The 19,688-nt window shown below is 44.6% G+C and overlaps 1 protein-coding gene across 8 annotated transcripts in view; it reads right to left on the bottom strand.

The window, feature by feature from the left end:
- RNF34 (ring finger protein 34) overlaps positions 1-19,688 on the bottom strand; it is a 258,236-nt gene that overhangs the window by 121,045 nt on the left and 117,503 nt on the right. For 6 of the 8 annotated variants that reach the window (XM_085635192.1, XM_085635191.1, XM_085635193.1 and 3 more), the window contains exon 2: positions 1,663-1,878. The exons of the other annotated variants lie outside the window; for them this stretch is intronic. In XM_085635192.1, coding sequence (XP_085491318.1) covers positions 1,663-1,878 — 216 coding nt within the window. The remainder of the gene's footprint in view (positions 1-1,662; positions 1,879-19,688) is intronic. 8 annotated transcript variants of the gene reach the window in all.

Genomic DNA, 19,688 nt, shown 5'->3' on the forward strand with positions numbered 1-19,688 from the left:
AATTTGGATTTCGCAGAAGGGACAGTACACTGTGGACAATCACAACAGAAAAGCCACTTGCCTCTGTGAGACTAGAGGTTCATCTTGAATGTGCAGTCCGGCATGCCACTGGTGCTATGAATGTCTCTGCCTCTAGCCACCCTACTGAGAGGTCCCTTTCTTTGATCAATGGGCATCCCCCAAGTGCAGCAGATGTAATTTTGGCAAAGCTGACCGAGCCACCACGTTGTCCCAGCCCACATGCCATAATTTTTTGTTTCTCAGAAACATATCCCCGAAGTGAGGGATTGCTTGTGATATACAATAAAAAGAAATATTCTGACATGGAGGGAATTTACCTCCGCCATCCTGGGGCAGAAAAATTCACTTTAGATAGGACAAACCTTCGGCCACAGTGGCACAGCAGCCCTGTGGGTCAAAAATTCCCAATAATGGAGAAAGTGAGGGCTCTGCAATAGAGGGAACAGCAGTTCCTCTACCTCCAAATGAGGTAGCGACAATACAGTTTTAATTGGGTGGGAGTCCTACCTATTTATGGGACAGGAGAAGAACACATGAGGTAATCCCTTCGGTTGAAGAATAGAAGTGAAAAACCCTTTGAAAAGCCTAAACAAATAAATCAAGATATGTACATTTGGGGGCAAATGAAGGAGTACACACTGAAGTGAAGTTATAGTACCAAGAATAATACTAATTACAGGTGCCCCTCCATAGGAAGAGGCAAGCAAAAAAGTGGATTCTCCCAGAAGCAAATGGAAAACTATTCAAATGTTTCAGCTCCCTATGGAGGAACGATCCATTCTGCACTAGAATACAGTTTACCTTTTGAATAATACCGAGTGTGTATGTGTCCCGAAGAAGACGGAAGTATGTGAGCCTCATCGAAACGCAGCATCGTGGTTAGATGTTGAAAACAGGAGAGAAAGTAAGCCTGTAATATATATTGAATGAATGAGTGAGTGAGTCGGAGTAGATGTTTTAGGATGAGGGAAGGATGTTTCCATACAGTATAAAATGAACAGAGAATTAATATTGTTGAAATTAACTCCAATGTTCTATTAAGATTAAAGAATTTGATTTATTTGGTAAATAGGTTTATAGTTGGTGATTTTTTCACATACTGTGCAAAGGTTTCATCCTTCTGAGAGAGAAGGAGATATACATTTAAAAAGATAGACACAGCAAATAACTAAACTGGATAACATGACCTATGCGTCATTTGTCCAGGCCAGGGCAAAGACGGTTCTGGTCCCCAAAAGTGAGTGCTGTACCCACTCCCAGCAACAAGAGGGCACTGGAGGAAGGTAGTAATGTCTGCGACAGTAATTGTTAATTAAAGCCCATTGAAATCTACATTTCCTTGCCTCGCTAGTAATGAACCAAGTGGATTTCTGTTGCTTCCTGGTACGTAACACAAAGGCAGCTGGTAAGCTAAGTTTAACTGATTTGTACCTGTAACAGCACAATAGTTCCGGTTGTTGTGATGATTTTGTGTGAGCAAGGCATGCGTGTTGATGCTGGAAGGTTGAAGACATTTCTCCGGATGACATTTCTTTCCACACGCTGAGGAAATCAACGCAGAGCCAAAGCAAACAGATCCAGGTTTGGCATTTATTCCACGTCTCACTCGTTCTAGTTTACTCGCTTCCTGGATTTACTCACCTTTTTCCTAAAGACAGAAAACGCGAGTCCGCAGGCTTTGCAGACACTGTTGGCCCCTCCGGCGGAAGGCGGGAATGCTGAAAAGTCGGCGTTTGGTGCAAACCTGAAGGGCCCTGCGCCACCTCCAAAGCCGGCCTGCTGGCCTCGGACGGCTCCGGTCCCCATGACTTCATTCAGCAGACCACAACATGACGCCCACATGGAGGTGGCCCCCGCCTGAGGAGAAACGAAAACACGGTCAGTGGCAGGAGGGGACGGGGGGCAATCTGTCAACAGGTTCGAAACGCAGCGACACAAACCTGCTCTCCCTCTAGTTGCCACGATATATACAACAAACAGAAGCCTTTTAGCCATAAAGGGGAACCCCAACGGGCCGTAGAAAATCACACAAAACCTCTCCGTCATTGCAACACACCTCACTGGAGGTTCCCGCCACCGCAGTTTCTCTTTTGGTTAGCAGGGTTAGTTATTATCACTTTTTTATTACAGTTCTGCAAGTTTATATATCGCGGTTTGGAAATAGAAACTCCTCCTTTTAGCTTGATATCTATGTAACTGTATGAGATGCACCAAGTGTCCGAAGAACACCACGCACATCTTCCCTGATGGAGAGGTCTTGATAAGCTCTAAGCTGAGCCGCTGCGTTTTTGAACACCCCCCCGCCCCCCGCATCATCCACACGGAGGAAAAAGCCCCTCGCGGAGACAGTCTAGTTTGGCGAAAAGAATTTGTATTTTTTCAGTACAAGAGCATGCAGCAAATAAATGAGGCTACGCGTTCGAGGAGCGAACGCCCTTATATAAATGTACAAAAGAGAAAACTATTTTTGCCGTAAAGTTCATTGTTAACAGATAAAACTCGTTTCAACGCCACTCTTTTTTGTGGGGGAGGGTGTAACTGGAAAATCCACCTAAGGCAAGAAACTCGCAGTCACTAAAATGCTCCATTTGTTCTACAGTAAAGGGTGAAATGAAATGAAAACTTAATTTTTTGGGGACAAATAATCATGCCCGCACTACAGCACATCAGATTACAATGATACGCGCTTGTTATTGTTATAGTAGAGGTCACCTCCCCTGAGAGACACGGTAAGAATTCCGATTACACACCAATAACAACAAATAAAACCCTCACGGGTCCGAAGAATGTGGTCCAATTGTGAAATATCTTCAATGTACAGTTCTGTCTACCAAACCATTCAGCGAACTCCCGAAGGTATTATCACAGTCTCTGTACCTGGTGTTAATAATGCGGCCCCAGACCATGCTAGGCCAATCAATGAGTACACCTTGTGGACGAAACTTTACAACAAATTGATGTGGGTGTCAGAGTGCACGCACACAAATTGTATTACTGAAGGTTTTAAATTACTGAAAGAAATTGGGGATTACACTTCTGCTTCTCCTGTGAGCACCTTCAACACTTTACACTTATACACGTGGAGGCTGGAAGGGGATAACAAAGAAACATCATTTACCGCAACTAACATTTATTCTGAAGTTCGATTTTCTTCCAAATAGGCGATGGTGAGGTTCTTCAGTGCCATGCTTACAGGGATGGCTCAGCAGGTTTAGCCACTGGTTCTCGGAAATCTAGAGATCGTTTGACCCAGAGCACTGCTACTGAAGACAAGGGGTCTCTACAGCGTGAAAACTATATATGTAGAACGGTCGCACTCCTGTGTTTAAAAATTATTCCAGGTAACTCAAGTTTCAAATGGTTTGGGTGCTGTGGCGTATCACCTCCTGATCAATGAGGCGTAGCAGTAATACGTAGAAGAAAAAAGCTTTCAACACTGGAAAAATCACCCATCGCTAGTACCTCACATTTCTGCAGTGAGAGCGACACTTTTTGTTGTACCTACAGTATGCAGAGACGTAATTTCTACAATAAGGTATAGTCAGTCTATGCTGGACATCACCAGTGCAGCAACTAAGGCAACTGTGTTTGCTCGGACGTGCCCCAATGAATGTATAAAAGTGTGGATTTATACAACGTGAAACTACAGTCCATTGGAGATCTTTACAGAGGAGTTGAAAATACTCTGCAGTAACACAGAGGAGAAAGAGGAGCGGAGGCTGAAACAGTGCTGCTTGACAAAGTGTTATAAAGAACTAGGGAACATAATTCGAATGGTCAGGGACCTTGGGTAGTAATGAGTTTAAGACACACTGGTCCCTAAACAAGGATAATAGTAGCAAGTAAAGTAGCGTTTACGGTGTACATAGAGTCAAATCTACAATCTACACTATGTACACTGTAAACGCTACTTTACTTGATATTACTCATGTGTAACGGTGCCTTCACTCATTGATGCTTGTCTTATTTGAATTAATGCCATACAAGCATTCGCTCTGCCTGAGTCTTTGTTTTTGTTTATGTTCTATATACACTTAGTAGGATGCAGGCTTGTGTCCCACTTTATTTGGTGTGAATACTTTGAAAATTAAAACCAATTCTGTCCGGCAGGACAGCTTGAAATGTAGTACTAACCCTGGGTCTATATTCATCTAGCTTTGCTTCTATTCTCCTTGTTTAGGGACCAGTGTGTCTAACATGCTTAAGAAATAAGGGCCTAAGCTCTTTCACTGGTTTTAACTTCAATATACTCCCTATGCTGAAAAATAACTTTAGAATGCAGTGGTCTAGCTCATTATACAACTGGACCATCGAGCTAACATTCAGCCAGTACTCTATCCACTTCAGTGGCTGCCTGCCATGTGTACAATACAATAAAGCAAACACCACCACTTCACAGGCACTAACCCACCATACTGCACTGCAGGATAGGGGCAGTGACCAAGCACAGCGCACCCTTGGAATAGTAGGCCACAACGAAGCATCCAAGTTCTACTAATCTAGCATCTTGTGGAAAACTAGCACACAATGCTTTCGCTTGTGAAATTATTATTACTGACGCCCAGAACACATTTATTCAAGGGTCAAGGGCAATAATTTTTCATGTCTATTTTGTGCATTGGACAAGTAGGTCAAACCCGCTGAAGCATAAACCCTTCGGATGCCAGTTTACAGCACCACAGCATGGATCTGTGAAAGAAGACTGCCTGCTACTAAAGCAAGGTTTGTTTCCATGTGTAAAGGTGTTCTAACTTTTATATAGGATTCAGCAATGTGAAATGTAGTTTTAGGGTGAATATTCTAAGGAAATGCAGTGAGCTGTGTGATCAGCGTGCATCGCTAACAATAGCCCCAGTGTAAATGTGTGACACGTTTGCAAAATGTAACAATTTGAGGCTCTTTATATTGCTCCTAGAATGCTCCCAGATTATATGCAAAACCATGCATAATCATGATAAAACTGTTGACTGCTTTCAAAATAAAATACACAAAAGCAAATTCAACCTGGAAATAAATGGTTTGCTGATCAACTGCAACTTTTAAACATCATTTCTCTGAGCCACCACTTAGTAAAACATGTTTAATGCATGCCAATATATTTTTTTAAAGATTCACAAAGGTGAACCATTGTAATACCTTTATGTGCACCATTATGGGCAATACGAAAATAAATCAAGGGCCCAATCAGCCACAGGGTAATGTCCTTGTATGGGTACAGAGTTACGACTTAGTTTATAGAAATAAGCCTGGAAACAATACTCTTAGCCAACGTTTGTGAATGCCATGAGCACATTCACATACATATAAAAATATCTGTTGCCCTTAGAGTAAACTTTTTTTTCTCCCATTTTTAGTGAGACATATTGTTCCCTTATAGTAGGCTTAGCGCCCGCCCATTGTTTAACATAAGTCGGCTTCATTGTCAATTTCCTTGCTTCTCATTTGTTAGCTGTGAGGGTTTACCTTCCTCTTCTTTTGTTTGTCCCGCTACTTGAGCATGGACTTAAATGATTATAGCCTTCCACTGACTCATCTATGTGACTATTCTTTAATATGCAGGAGACAAGGGTATGAAAAAACAAACAGTTTTGTGGAAGAAAGAATACTGTGCCTTTGTTTTGTGGCTGAGACACTTACACGATAGAGCCATTTCAGAGCAGTGGGGGACTCCATTTCGGTCTGCGTTTTTCCTTGGAGCATTTATTTAATGTCCAAAACATTTTCAGTTACTGCCACCAGGAAACTAAACTGCAGCACTCGCAGAGAGCTACTGCCAGCTTGTCATTTCACTTTCAGCTTGAGAGATTGCCCTGTGAGTCAGTGCTGCATTGGTGGCTACCTTGATGTTAACAGTAATACGTTACAAACAACTAGTGTAGTTCTCTCATTACAAGCAATCTACAACATCCGAATTCACATGTAATAAGGTGAAAGACAAGTCTTTTTGGGGATATCAAATTATTCAATGAATCTCATGTTACATGTCTGACATTTAAATAACATACACGTGCATCAAAACCCGCAACCAACATGGTGCCAAGCATGAAGTATCTCTACCATAACGGACTCGCATCCATTGTCACCAAAAAACATAAAAAGACTCAATGTACCAAGGTTGGGGCTTTACGGTTTAAGTCTCAGACTGTGACTCCATAGGCTAACTGCCTCTGTCTGGGTCTGGGTCTGTGTGAATACCCGCGGGTACTGCTGCGGTTTAGAGATGTACGCATTACTTTGAGTTAGTTCCTGGAGACATGCAAGCTCTCTGAACTTTGACGACAAGTAGACTAAGAGGGGTGCTACTTCGTTTCAAAATGAGTCTTTTCTGGGGAGAATGGCATTTTATCCATTTCCAAGAGATTCCATTGCTGAAACAGCCATTCTCTAGCGTCTGGTTGTCTTTCTTTACCCCCACAGGGCCAGGATGGCCTGTCTGACAGCACTTAACATTTACATAACATAACATTTACAGTATCTGTTTGCCCCTACGAGACGACAGAGGAAAAGTCCCTTAGTTAGGTAGGCCAGCTATGTGCATGGGGGAAATCCTGCACATGGTGTCAATGGCATCAAGGGTATATCTAGTAGGGAACATTTGCTTACCTGTAATCCTAGTTGCCTACCAGGGGAATCCTAATTAAACCCTGAACAGTCCCAATTCGCAAGTGATCCCAGTGCACTGTCACCAAAATATATATAAATATGTACACAGGCACAATATCATTCTGTAGAAATGAGCACCACAATAACGAAAATAATTATGTTTGCAGCCTATAGAAAGGCTAAAAAATAATAATAATAATTTCATTTTCGTTTAAAAAAACAATCATTAAAATAGTCACTAAATAAAATGGGCTGGAGGAAATCTTTCACAAATCTTTTGTAAAGGAAAAATAAACCGAATGAAGGGCAATGTTAGCTGATGAGCTGCAATACAGATCTATACAAAAACTGGCTCTGTGCCTTTAAGGGCCTCATTGTACACCATGTATCCCATCATGCCCCACAGGTGACAGGTCAGTTCCATTTTTACAGAAAGCAGATCCTGCGTGACTACCTTGGTAAGATCGTAACATACACAATACTGTCCATTTAGAAATTGATTTAGTGGTGGGTAAACCGGTTTTTACAGGTCCATAATTTACAAATAGACGATCTGATTACCAAATCTCTTTTCTCTGATTTAGGCAGAATTTCAAAACTCTTTTTACATTCAGCGTAGGAAGAGCTTTTTCTACTGGAGTTGAATGAATTGAGAAAAAAAAAAAAAGAGTGTTAAAAAAATTGCCTGGTTGACATGACATTCTGAGACCACTTATAGAAGAAAACTGGGATGAGATTTCACGACTACTCTATTCTTATGAAACACTGAGTAAGATTCCTGGGAACATAAGGCCTATATTTTGCTCACCATATCTGAAATGATTGCTACAAAGAAGGCAGCTTTCCAGGTAATGTGCTGTAATGAAGCTTTATGAATGGACTCAGGGCATCCATTAACTTGAAAAGTACAACATTAAGTTTCTAAGGGGTAGAATATCTAGTGGGTGTGGACACTTTCTTAATACCATCTAAGGCATCTTTAATCACATGCATACTAAATAAAGAAGTTTATGAAGATTTGCTGTAGGTAATAGATGCCATTAGGTGTATCTTAAGGGATGAAAATTGTAGGCAAGACCTTGCTAGATTAACCTTCCTGGCATCGGGAGGGATTGTAGCTGTTCTTAATGCACCAAATGCAGAACATGGTTTACTAGAAGTTGTGGGATGTTCTACTGCAACGACATTTTGCCTCCTGTAGAATGTTCATGAAATCCTGCTGCAAGTTCAGATGACCATAATGTAAGAATTCAAGAGCAAGGCTGCTAAGTTCAACAATGGAAGACTAGGATGCAGAACATGGCTCCAGAACTTGTTAGGGAAATCCTGTCTGCACGGCAGTCTTCTGTCTTGTCGCTCAGATGGATCTAATGGGTCCGTGAACCACCAATGATGTGGCCCATTCTGGCACCATCAGGCTCATCCTAGCCTTGGGATGATAAAGCTTGATCAAGTAAGAGTAAATGGAGTACAGAAATCTCTTTGACCAATCTATCAATAGGGCATTTCTCTTTGATCCGGGCTGGTAGAATCTGAAGGCATAACCTGGGCATTTCTTGCTTCCTGTGTCTGTGAAAAACATACATTAGGGGATAAACCCAGAGTTAAAACATGTTTAGCAGAATAACACCGCTGAACTCGCGGGAAGTTTTCTTAGAATGACCTACTGAACAGGTCCACTTTGGTATTCTGAATCTATGACAAATGAAGGAAGTGATGTGCAAGTCTCTTGCAATTCCAGAGACTGAGATCTGGAATTAATTCCTCCCTGCTCGTTCAGATTGTCCATCTAAACAAGAACGGAGGTTGCTGTGAAGGAATAAAGAAACAAAGAACTTCAGAGCCAGATAGACTGCTTTTACTTCCAAGTGGGTTGAAATGACAAGTCTTCGTTTGCTCTGACTAGGTGCCTTGAGCCTTTAGGCGACCCATGTGAGTTGCCCATACTTTGGGACGCATCTGTAATTATTGTTTGAGCTGGAAGAACCTAATGGAATTAGGATTCCCTTGAGTAGATTTTACAATTAGCACCACCATGAGAATTATGGGACTGAGACAGTGTCAACTTTTTCTCCTAGCTGCCTGAGAACTGATTCCACTGTTGTAAGGTCCTCATAGTAAGTCTGCCACGAGGAATTAGAAAAGCGTAGTAATAAATTGATCTTAGGAGTGATGATATATGTTGTGCAGTTGGATTAGGCATTAATAATTGATTGGGGCACTTCAGGGGGAGCGTGACTATCAGGGCTAATATGGCGGATGCACTCTAAGGAGGATCCCCTGCTACCATTTTATCCAGCATTAATCCTTAGTACCGTCAGGCATCTGACGCTATTGACTACGCTACTTTGATGCCATAGTAGCCTTGCATCAGCTGCTACCTTCAATGCAACATGGGCCTGGTTGCGAATTATAACTGCATGGTGACAGACTGGAGGCGGTCGCAGTGATTGGATTAGTGCAACGGCTTTTGAGCCCCGGCTGGTTCCCAGCCTGACTATGGGAGTGCCCTGCTGGCCTGTGCCGAGGTGCAGTGCGGAGGCAGTGCTGCTATGGGGCGCTACCCAGTGCTCTTTGGGAGAAGAGACTCTTGCCTTTTAGTGCCTGTGTAGCCTAGTACTCATGGCGAACACACAAGAGACACTTGTTGTGCCTAATACCGCCTCAATGGGGTGCCACAGGTGAACAGGGACGGCTGCGGGCCGCTATGCTATGCCCTTCCCCCCCCCCCCCCCGATCTGCAGCAGCTGGGGAGAGCCCAGAGGCCTTATCGGCCCTGGGCTCAGCAGAAAATGAGCCTGAGAATGGGTGACGATGTGGAGCTTGAGGAGAGGCCTGAGCGCTTGAGGCCCTGTTGGGACCCTGATAGAGACCCTCAACAGCGTCCTGCAGGTGTGGTCTTATTTGCAAGTGGCGATGTGGTCACTGGTGGGGCTCAGAGGCTGCGCTGGGCCCGGTCCCTGACGAAGATGCCAGTAAATTGCCTCAGTGGTGACATCGGCTGAGGATGCGGACGTTGGCTCTGCCCAGCAGTCTAGGCCCGGGCTCGCCCCATATAACTACCTGTGCTGTGGCTTGTGGGGAAACAGATGGGATCCGGGTGTCAGGTCAGGCCAAGGCCCCTCTGCTCTTGCTGTTGGAACTGGTATGCAACTACCAAGGAGCGACTACCTAGAGACATGTGCACAGAGCTGCTCCTGCTGGGCGGACCTCTCCTTGCATGCATATACGCTGCTGGGGACGGTAAGACCCGAGGACCCATTAGGGATTGGCTCCAGCCGCCTGATGTGCCCCCCTACATACCTGGGAGATCCTGCTTAGACCTAATGTTACGCCCTGAGGCCGTGCCCCCTCAGCATAATTGTATCACTGATACACCCCTCTGCCAGCCATGATACATCAGTTGGGCACATGGGAGGCAGACTGAACCCTGGCCTGACCACCATAGGCTCCTGCTGAGTACTGACACGCGCCTGTTTGCACCAGGGCACTTGCTAATTATTTAGCTCACACCTGGACTTCTTTACTGGTACGGGCACACCTAGCCACCCCCCTACATTGACTTATCTATACGTCCATTGTGCTGTGTGGCGCCAACCCTCCTCTCCCCAGCCAGGCACTTGATGACACTGCAGCCTGGGACTTCCTACTCCTACACAATGAAGGGGCCCTCTATACCGACTGAGCAGTGCAGCAGCTTACATCACTATAGAGGAACACTGCAGGGCTGCTCGTGAACCGACACCACAGCGCACACAGAGGTGTCAGCAAGCGGGTCCATCTCGAGGTCAGCATAGAGGTGAAGACGAGCAACCGCCAGGCTCCCTCAACGGTTTATGAGTTATCACACAAACAGCACTATCCACTAGATGACAGGAGCTGCTCGTGCTGTGGCACAGTGACATTCCTACTGGCGCACACAAGCAGGCCCCAATTTAAGCCGCTTCCCTACGCTCCTTTACAGACACACCTGCCTAGTGCCTCCCTAGGCTTCTTGTGCTTCAGCGCCCCGGCACACTAAGGTGCATGCAAGCGGGACCTCTCTTGTTACGTTTCCACATGGACTCAGAAGCCTTCGGTGGACACAGCACAGGCATCCTCTCTTGTTGACTTCAGTCCCCGCTGAGCTTTGCACCTTGTACTGCTGATACTCTTGCTGGCCATCAGGTCAGACCACCAGTGCATATATGGAGAACTCTAGGGATACCCCACCAGACTTTGGCCCCAAATGCTCAACGCACGCCAGCTGTCCATGTGTCGTCTGTGCTCGGGAATCCAGCCTGCAACACCAGGCATCAACTATGGAGATATTACCTGGAGACATTGAAGCTGCCAAATTCATCTCTGTCCCTTGGTATCAAGCTGGACACTGTGCTACAAGCTGTGGAGAAGATCGGGGACACACTTGAGCAAACACGCATGCCGCTTGAAATCAAAATTGACCAAGTAACGGCGGACTTCACACTACTACATGCTGACCACCGTAAATTAGCAGACAAAATGCACAACGTTGAGCAGACTTCAGCCGAACCTCAACCTGCAACTTGTGAATCGGAATCCATGGTGCATGCCTTGGTTAACCGTGTACACACTCTGGAATGCTGGGCGGAGAAAGTATAGGGGCGCGTTAGGAGGAACAATATTTATGTGGTTGGCATTGAGGGCCAGGATGCACTGACATATGCTGAAAAGTGGATCTGCGCCCTGCTTCCCAGTGCTATACTCTCCCTTCTTCTCTGTTGAACGTGTTCACTGTGTGCTGACCCGCAGACCCCCCACCCAGTGGCAATACCCGGTCTTTTCTGTTCTGTCTACTTAATTATCAGGATCGCGACTATCCTGCGAGAGGCACATAAGCTACAGGACATCAAGGTGGACAATGCCTCAATCATGATCTTTCCTGACTACACCATGGCGGTGCAGTGGCAGAGAAGTTCCTTTCTGCTGTTAAGCATCGACTCTCCCAGAGATTCGACTCTTGCTTGTTGGAGTCACATATCAATGTTACTGTTGAAGTCTGTACCTCACCCAATCCCATATGCGCCGGTGTTACCACTACTTGGCACACCTAGAGGTTGCACCATCACTATGCCTGGGGAGATCTCCAACTGGCTAGATTATATTTTACACACCCTGGGGGACTTATAGTGGGATGGTGTCCTTGTGCCCTATGGCACACTGGTAGAGGAGGAGGGTCTACCTCCGGGGCCAATTTCTTCTGCACAACTCATTACTTGCAGCATTAGGCCACAAATGTGGTGACATGATGTGGGAACATCCAATGCACCTTACTATACAGTACTTGCATGCCATATGGACAGGGAGACATCTCAAACGTTGGTTTGCGAAATCGTACCACCACCACCATACTGTCCCGTCCCTGCATGGACAAACAGTGGGCCACCATATTAGAAAGGCCGATCTGAGCCCCTTGCAACATTTGCTTCAGCCTCATTCAATATTACATCGTGCGAAGATAAACCGCAACTTTCACCAAACAGACACCGATTGTCCTAGATGTCGCCTCCCCGACGCCGACCTCTTTCACATGTTGTGGGCTTGTCTACTCCTCAATACTTACTTCTTACTGGCAAGGCTTCACAACCCAGTTGTCCGCCTGCAGAGGGTGCACAGTGATGCACACGTGGGAAGCACGTATCTTGGGTCTCTTTCATAGAGATAAGCCGCAGAAGGACACCTCCCACTTCTTTGATCTGGGCATGCTGACAGCTAAACGCCTAATCACGAAAAGCTGGAGTCTCTGCCCCTCATGGCCTTAAGGCAATTGCTCCTGGTGTGGCCCCAGGCTCCGAGCACTGCATTGCACAGAGAAAATAATTTAGAGCTGGGTAAATTCAACTTAGCTGTCAACTGAGACACTATATTGCATGACTTTCAAAGCAAAATGCACCCTGACTCAGACCCCCTAGGCTCCTAGGCGGGAGAGGGTGAGGTAGCTGCGGAGACCTGACATTATTTCCCATAGGACATAGATTGATGATTGGTACTTCCATGCTCACCCTGCATGACAATCAAGATTAGTTGGGTTGGTTGTTGGAAACATGTGTAGTGCTGACAAATACAGGTGGCTGGTTGGGGCGGGGGAAGGCTGGAAAGTTTACTCCGGGCCTGTTTATTTAGTTTGATGTCCCCTTTGCTGTGGATTTTATGAATCATTTACCCCTCTGCCAACGCCATATGCCATGGACACTACAGTTGGCCTAACATGAACCTTCAGCAGAGACTCCACTGCAATGAGGCGCACATACTCTCTGTTCTCTGAGTAATACCAAAATGCCTGTTTAACTGTTACACATAGCACTATCTTGTATTACACACTCTGTAGCATAATAATGCTGGCCAATGGTTTACATGCTGTACTTATGTATGAATGACAATGTAACTTCTCTTGACATGTCAAATCTTTACCCTGGTTTAAAATTTAATAAAATAGATTCAAACAAAAAAAATAATTTAGGCTCTTCAGACGGGCAGATGATAGTCTCTCCTCTGAAGCATACACATTTGCGTCATCAGCAGCAAAGAATGCGCCCAAGTAGTGTATCCTTTGCACCCGGAGAGTTCATCAGTTTTTTCAGGCTGACTTGAAGACCCAATCGGGACAGGGTGTTCAGACATATTTGAAAATGTTTCCAAGTTTATCCGATGACAGTGCTGTTATTAGCAAGTCCTCTAAGTAAGGGTAGTTGAATATTTTTGGTTTCCTCAGATGTGCTGCGACAACGGCCATACACTTGGGAAATGTTCAAGGAGTTGACTTCAGTCCAAATGTTGGGACTTCATATTGAAGTAATAGTTGCCTACCACAAAATGTATGCTGGTGCTTTTTTATTATTCATTGTGAAAGAAGGCACCCTGATGGTCAACTGCACACATTCAATCCTCTTGATGTAATAGAGGGTAAATTTGATGCAATGCCAACATCCTGAATGTTTCCCTCCTATGTATTAGTTAGTGTTTCTGAGATGAAGAAGAAGTTTTATTTTCGGACCCTTTTTATGAACTAGACAGTAACAAGAATAACACCCTGTTCCTTTTTGGGGATTGGGACCCTCATGCTTCTGTTGTACAATGTTCATTAACCTTCAAAGCGACTACTGATGACAACTAGAAGTATTCTTTTGTGGTACAGTGGTGAGAGAAGGAGATTGGAACCAAAGAGAATATCCATTCTGAACAGAATTTAAGACCCATCAGTCTGTTTTTATCAAGCATCACTCTTGAAGATGTACTATACTCACCTCCCGCCTGCCTCATCCTGCCCATCCCACCGGAGTACTTAACATAGATAAGAGGTAAGACTGAACCGAGAAGTCAGGGGCTTTCCTGCAGCCACAGATGGTTGCTGGCGACTACTTCCCTTTGCAATATACAGTGAGCAGCAAGGTCTGATGTATCTACTGCTACATTACCAACTTTGTTGGAGACAAGCGTACCCTAATCAAGGATTCTTGAAAATCGTGCCTGCCTACATTTGGCAATCTCTGTACACATTTCAAGAGTCCCAAAGTGATACGTCATATCTTCCAAAAAGGGCAGTGGCACCGGTAGAGTTCATCACTGTTCCACGCATTTTCCATACCACTGAATCCGTCCTCCTAATTTCATTTTATTATGTTTCCTTTTAAGTTTTCAATGTTATCCTCCACTGATCAAATTCATACGGTACATTGAGGTCCCCTTTACCAAAGGCTCTCTGATTGCTTATAAATAACAAACAGGATCCACATTCCAATAAAGGAAGACATGGAAGCAAGGGGCTATCACAATACAGATTTGAGTGAAGACTCCATCAGTATGGTACAGGCAATGACACTTGTGGTGGGGTGGGAGATAGCGACTGGGTCAGAGACTCAATCTTATTTTGTCAGGCTTTAAATCAGAACTTTTCTGCAATAGCAACATAAATAGATTCCCACCTGGTGTGCGGAGAGCATCAGAGAATGTGAATTACTTCCTGTACAACTGCAAAGAGACTACACTTTCCCCACAGCTTACGCTAAAGACAAAAACAATCCTTTTCAAATGTTCTATTTAACCCACAAATACTTATTTTAGCTGAAACGTGACATTCATACAGAAGGCTAATTAGGGATGTCAAGCCTCCACAAATCCACTCCACAACAGCTGGTACTGTTCACTCCTTGCTTGACCAGAGCAACTCCAGCTCCAGCTCCAGCTAATAGCGGATCTAAAATGCTGGCTCGCAACAATTCATCTTCTGAATATACTTCTAATAAATGTGCCAACGATCAAAACCATCTACTCCAGAAAACAAGATATTGGCAAAAGCACTTCAATGCTAGAAACACATTTTCAAATATAAACTTCCCAGCATTGTTGGTCTTGTACAGTGCTTTGAACTGGATTCTTGCTGACAACGAGTGCCAGTGCAATTTCTTCAATGGACTTGTTCTTTGCAGCAACTAGGACAGCTATCATTAAGGCCGCTGCCATTGTGTCTGGGAGGCCAGTCAGGAAGAAGTAATCTTTTTGGCTGAAGTTGTTAAAGCTGGTTACAAAAACAAAACAGTAGCTCACTCTTTAAAGCAGGGACAATGTGAATACATTGATGCTCCCTACACCAGAGCGGTATTATTAGCAGAGACTAGTGGTGGAAGCAGAGGAAGGAATGAAGTTAAGTGAAACGGGGAGGGATTCATCACAGGAAGATGAACAGCCTCTAGTCTTTGGGCTACAGTATCATTTTTTGGCACATCCCTGTGCTCCTGAACTAATACTTTCTTCTTTAGGCTCATATTAAAGAGTGTTCCTTAACACAATGTTCTAGCTTTTAAAGAGAGATGCGTATTTTTCCTCAGTGTATCCGTAAGCAATGTGCTTAGTCTAATGCAGACCTTCTGAATCTGTCCTCAGCTAGGAATGTACACATCATGTGGCCTTTTACTGTGGCCCTGGATAGTCCATGATTACTGTGCTTTATTAGGTTTGGGTATTGTTTACTAGTGGGGTCCTCAGACCACCAATAGTATTGCACTCTAACTTTTAACTCCCCAGTAGAAGCGAAGTTGAGAGGTCGAAGCTAACTTCAGAAAGCATTATTGGTTAAAATTCCCATATAGCGTGACACACAACATACAGAATGAATATCCAACAAGTGATCAATTTTAATAGAGGAAGATTTATTTATCAATATGTAAAAGGCACAGTTTTAATAATGAAATGAGAAGAAAATGAGAAGATGCTAGGACTTTGAGGCAGAGCTACAACAACATATGTTTACTTCGCGTTATGCAGCTGCAGGCATGCACATTCCTAAACCATGAACCTGATGATTGCAAAGTGAGGACAGAAAGGCATGAGACTTGGTTTCACTTTCTCCCAGGCTAGCCTTCACCATCCCAACCACTTGGTATTCTGTTTCCTGAGAGAGGACTATCGACAGGCATGCTTTGAAGCGGCATGACCAATGGAGATTCTGAACGTGGTGATGCCATTGCAGGTGCCCCTGAATGGAAGGTTGATACCCATGGAGCTGGGCAGCTGTCCACATGTGCAAACTTTGGTTTATTAGTGGCAGACATTGGGAGTGTTGCTGGAGGTGGGGCCCAATTAGATAAAAAAAGATCTTGGCCCCTGGATGGGGACTTTGTGCCTCCAATGGCATAATTCCAACTCAGCCCCTGCACTGCTGTCTTACAGAGTAGCTAGATATGTTCTACAAAGATCTGTTTCCTGGCATTGCTGCATGACCCTATATCTTTGTTAGAGAACCCTTAACACGTCATGACTTTAGGAGAAAAGGAAAGATGTGACACAGATGCTTTATTCAAAGCCTGTAACACCGCATCACTCGCGCATAAAGGGGAGGTTTGCGGTGATTTAGGGATGATCCATTTCTCTTGGGGGAGGGGGGGTATTAATGTAGAGCATAACCTCCATGCGCAAAGAGTTAAATGAGGAATCCAACCAAGTTGGCTTTTGTATTAAAAGTACGCAAAACTATATTTGAGGCTTGGACCATAAAGGTGACTGGAGTCAAACAGGCCTTGAGAAAGACCAATGAAAAAGTGGGGAATATGTGCACACTCCACAAGTGAAGACTTCACATTTTAGTGTTCTCTTATTTGATGAGTTACATTACTATTTCTGCGTCTCTCAACCAGTTACACTCAAAAATATATTTTGTTAGATTGCAGCAACTTGAGGTTTTTTTTTTTTGCAGGTGTTTGGGCTGCCAAGATGTAAAACGTTATGGTTTCTATCAGAGATTTTCACGGCTGCCTGTTGGGTGGACAGGATAGGATAATCATAGATGCTGTTTTAGAGCAACTGTGACCGACACCTGATATCTTCTGCCATTCAGAAAGCCATTTCGACTTTTATATTACTTACTGTAACTTATTGCCGGGCCTCGCTATCTGATGATCTCCTCCTCTCTTCATTCTTCAGCTTATTGCTGTTAGGGGTATGTAGGTGTTTTCCATTAGCGTAGATGAGGGAAAAGGATATATATACATATATATATACATACACACACACATATATGCAACGTCCACCTTCGGCACTGTCTCCCACCGCACTCTATGCACAAGTCTCCACGACGCTAGCATCTGCGACAATGCCCAGGAATGGATCTGCTCTTTCCTCACCGGCTGAACACAGAGAGTCAGACTACCACCGGTCAACTCTGAACCCGCAGAGATCAGCTGCAGAGTGCCTCAGGCCTCCTCCCTGAGCCCCCCTCTCTTCAACATCTACATGACCCCGCTTGCAGCAATCGTCAGGAACCACAGACTCAATATAGTCTCCTATGCCAATGACACCCAGCTGATCCTCTCCCTCACTACTAACCCACAGTCACCAAGAACAACATCCACGACGGAATGAAAACTGTCACCACCTGGATGAAGGGCAGCTGCCTTAAGCTCAACTCCGAGAAGACCGAAGCCCTCACTTGTGCTCCACCCCCTCTGCCTGGGATGACTCCTGGTGGCCGACAGATCTTAGACCCCCACAGACCACGCCCTAAACATTGGCATCATCCTGGACTCCTCGCTCACCATGAACCACCAGATCAACGAAGTCTCATTATCCTACTCTGGAAGATCTTCAAGTGGATCCCGACCAAATCCAGAGAGATGGTCACCCATGCACTCCTCAGCAGCAGACTGTACTACGGCAACGCACTCTATGCCGGCATCACCCAGAAAGTCCTCAAGAAACTGCAGAACATTCAGAACGCCTCGGTCAGACTCCTCCTCAATATCCCCCACCGCAGCCACATCACCGGCCACCTGAGAGACTTCCATTGGCTCCTAGTCAACAAAAGAATCATCTTTAGGCTCCTCACACATGCCTACAAAGTCCTACACGATGCGGGACCTGCGTACATCAACCACCACCTCGCATTCAATGCACCCAGACATCTTCTCTCCGCCCAACCGCCTTAGCCACCGTCCCATGTATCTGCATAACCACGGCTGGAGGAAGATCTTTCTCCTACCTCGCAGCAAAGACCTGGAACACCCTGCCTCTCCGCCTCAGGAAATCACGGTCACTGCCTAAATTCAGGAAGAACCTCAAGACCTTGCTCTTCGACTGAATCACAGTGCCTTCGAAGGATCAGCAGCAGGCCGCCCTTGTGCCTTGAGACCCTTACGGGTGAGTATTCACACTTTACAAGCCACTTAATTGATAGATTGACATGTATTGATGGGCTGTAATGGTTTTTACCAGATTGGGGAATTCAGATATTTTGTGTGTTTTGCCTCTTTTTTGTTAATAAATAGGATTAAAACCAAACTGAGGTGCTCGTCTTTCACGAAAAGCCTAACTCTGGAGCAAGGATCTTTGACTATTTGACTGAGGATTATTTCCACCAATAGACGGATATAATTGTTGGGTTTTACACCCAAAGCTAAAAAACACAGAATGGCATCTTGACCGATTTTTCCCTGTCCCTCCAACAGCCATCGCAGTATTGTTCAGCCACATGAAAATGGTGAGAATCTTTATCTTGGCTTCACAGGGATCGGTTTGGCATGGCTGTGGCAGTAGACTTACTTGGGATAACAGAGGAGAACATCTTGCGTCTGTATTCATCTGCAACCAGGAACCGAGACACTACAGTTTAATACCCATTGTATAAGCCGTAGCTTCTTCCAGTCTCTCAAACCCTCTCCCTTTAAATTCCTATTAACTGTGCCATCTGACTCGTCAGGTCTGCAAAACGCAGCCTCTTGGTAATCCTGTATTTTGGGTCTGGTCGTCAGACGGCGTCGCCAACTATTGTGAATGATTTTTTCCTCTCACCCTTGTGTGCTGCTTCCCCCTCTCAACCTCCAGAGTCCACACTCTGGGGGTTTCTTCACCCTCAGCTCATCCATTGCTTACACCACCTTACCTTGTCTTGCTCAGCTTTCTTTTAGGTTTAAACATTTTCACATCTCTTTTCTCCCCAAATACAATTTGCTGCTGGGCCGCTCCTGTCTACACAATGTGTTTTTGGGGCAATTTTTCTTTTCAAATAACTGCTCCATGATCGGCGTCCACATTTTGGAATGATAAATTAAATGTAAAGAAATATAAATGCTGCAGCATCAGGATGCATATGCCACTTGCGTGGTGACGCAAGTCAAAGCTTTTCAAATGCTTGTCAGACTGATCTTCGTTTGCGATGAAAGAACTAGGGGGAATTCTCGCCACCTTTTGATCTATACTAGTGAGGACAACCAGAGGTTTCACATGCTGGGGTAATACACCCAATAGTCGTTTAGAAATCTTCCAAACATCACTACCTGCAGTGAAAAACTAATATTCACTCTGAAGGGACAATTCAATAATTACCAACACAATAAATAAAACACTGGCGAGCATTGCAGTCCGCATGAACGCAAGAGCCGTGCCTTCCTTACCAAGTGACCTCTCGTGAAACCTCATCTTATAAATCGTAAGGTCTTAAAGACACGTGTTACGATTCTGTTACAAATATTCAAAGAAATTATTAACTTTATATCAGACTTTGGTAATTAGCATGGATAAATTAACTTGAAGTATTAGGCCACATGTTACGTTATTGA

Source organism: Triturus cristatus, chromosome 11 (assembly GCF_964204655.1).
Source record: "Triturus cristatus chromosome 11, aTriCri1.1, whole genome shotgun sequence".
Taxonomy (NCBI): domain Eukaryota; kingdom Metazoa; phylum Chordata; class Amphibia; order Caudata; family Salamandridae; genus Triturus; species Triturus cristatus.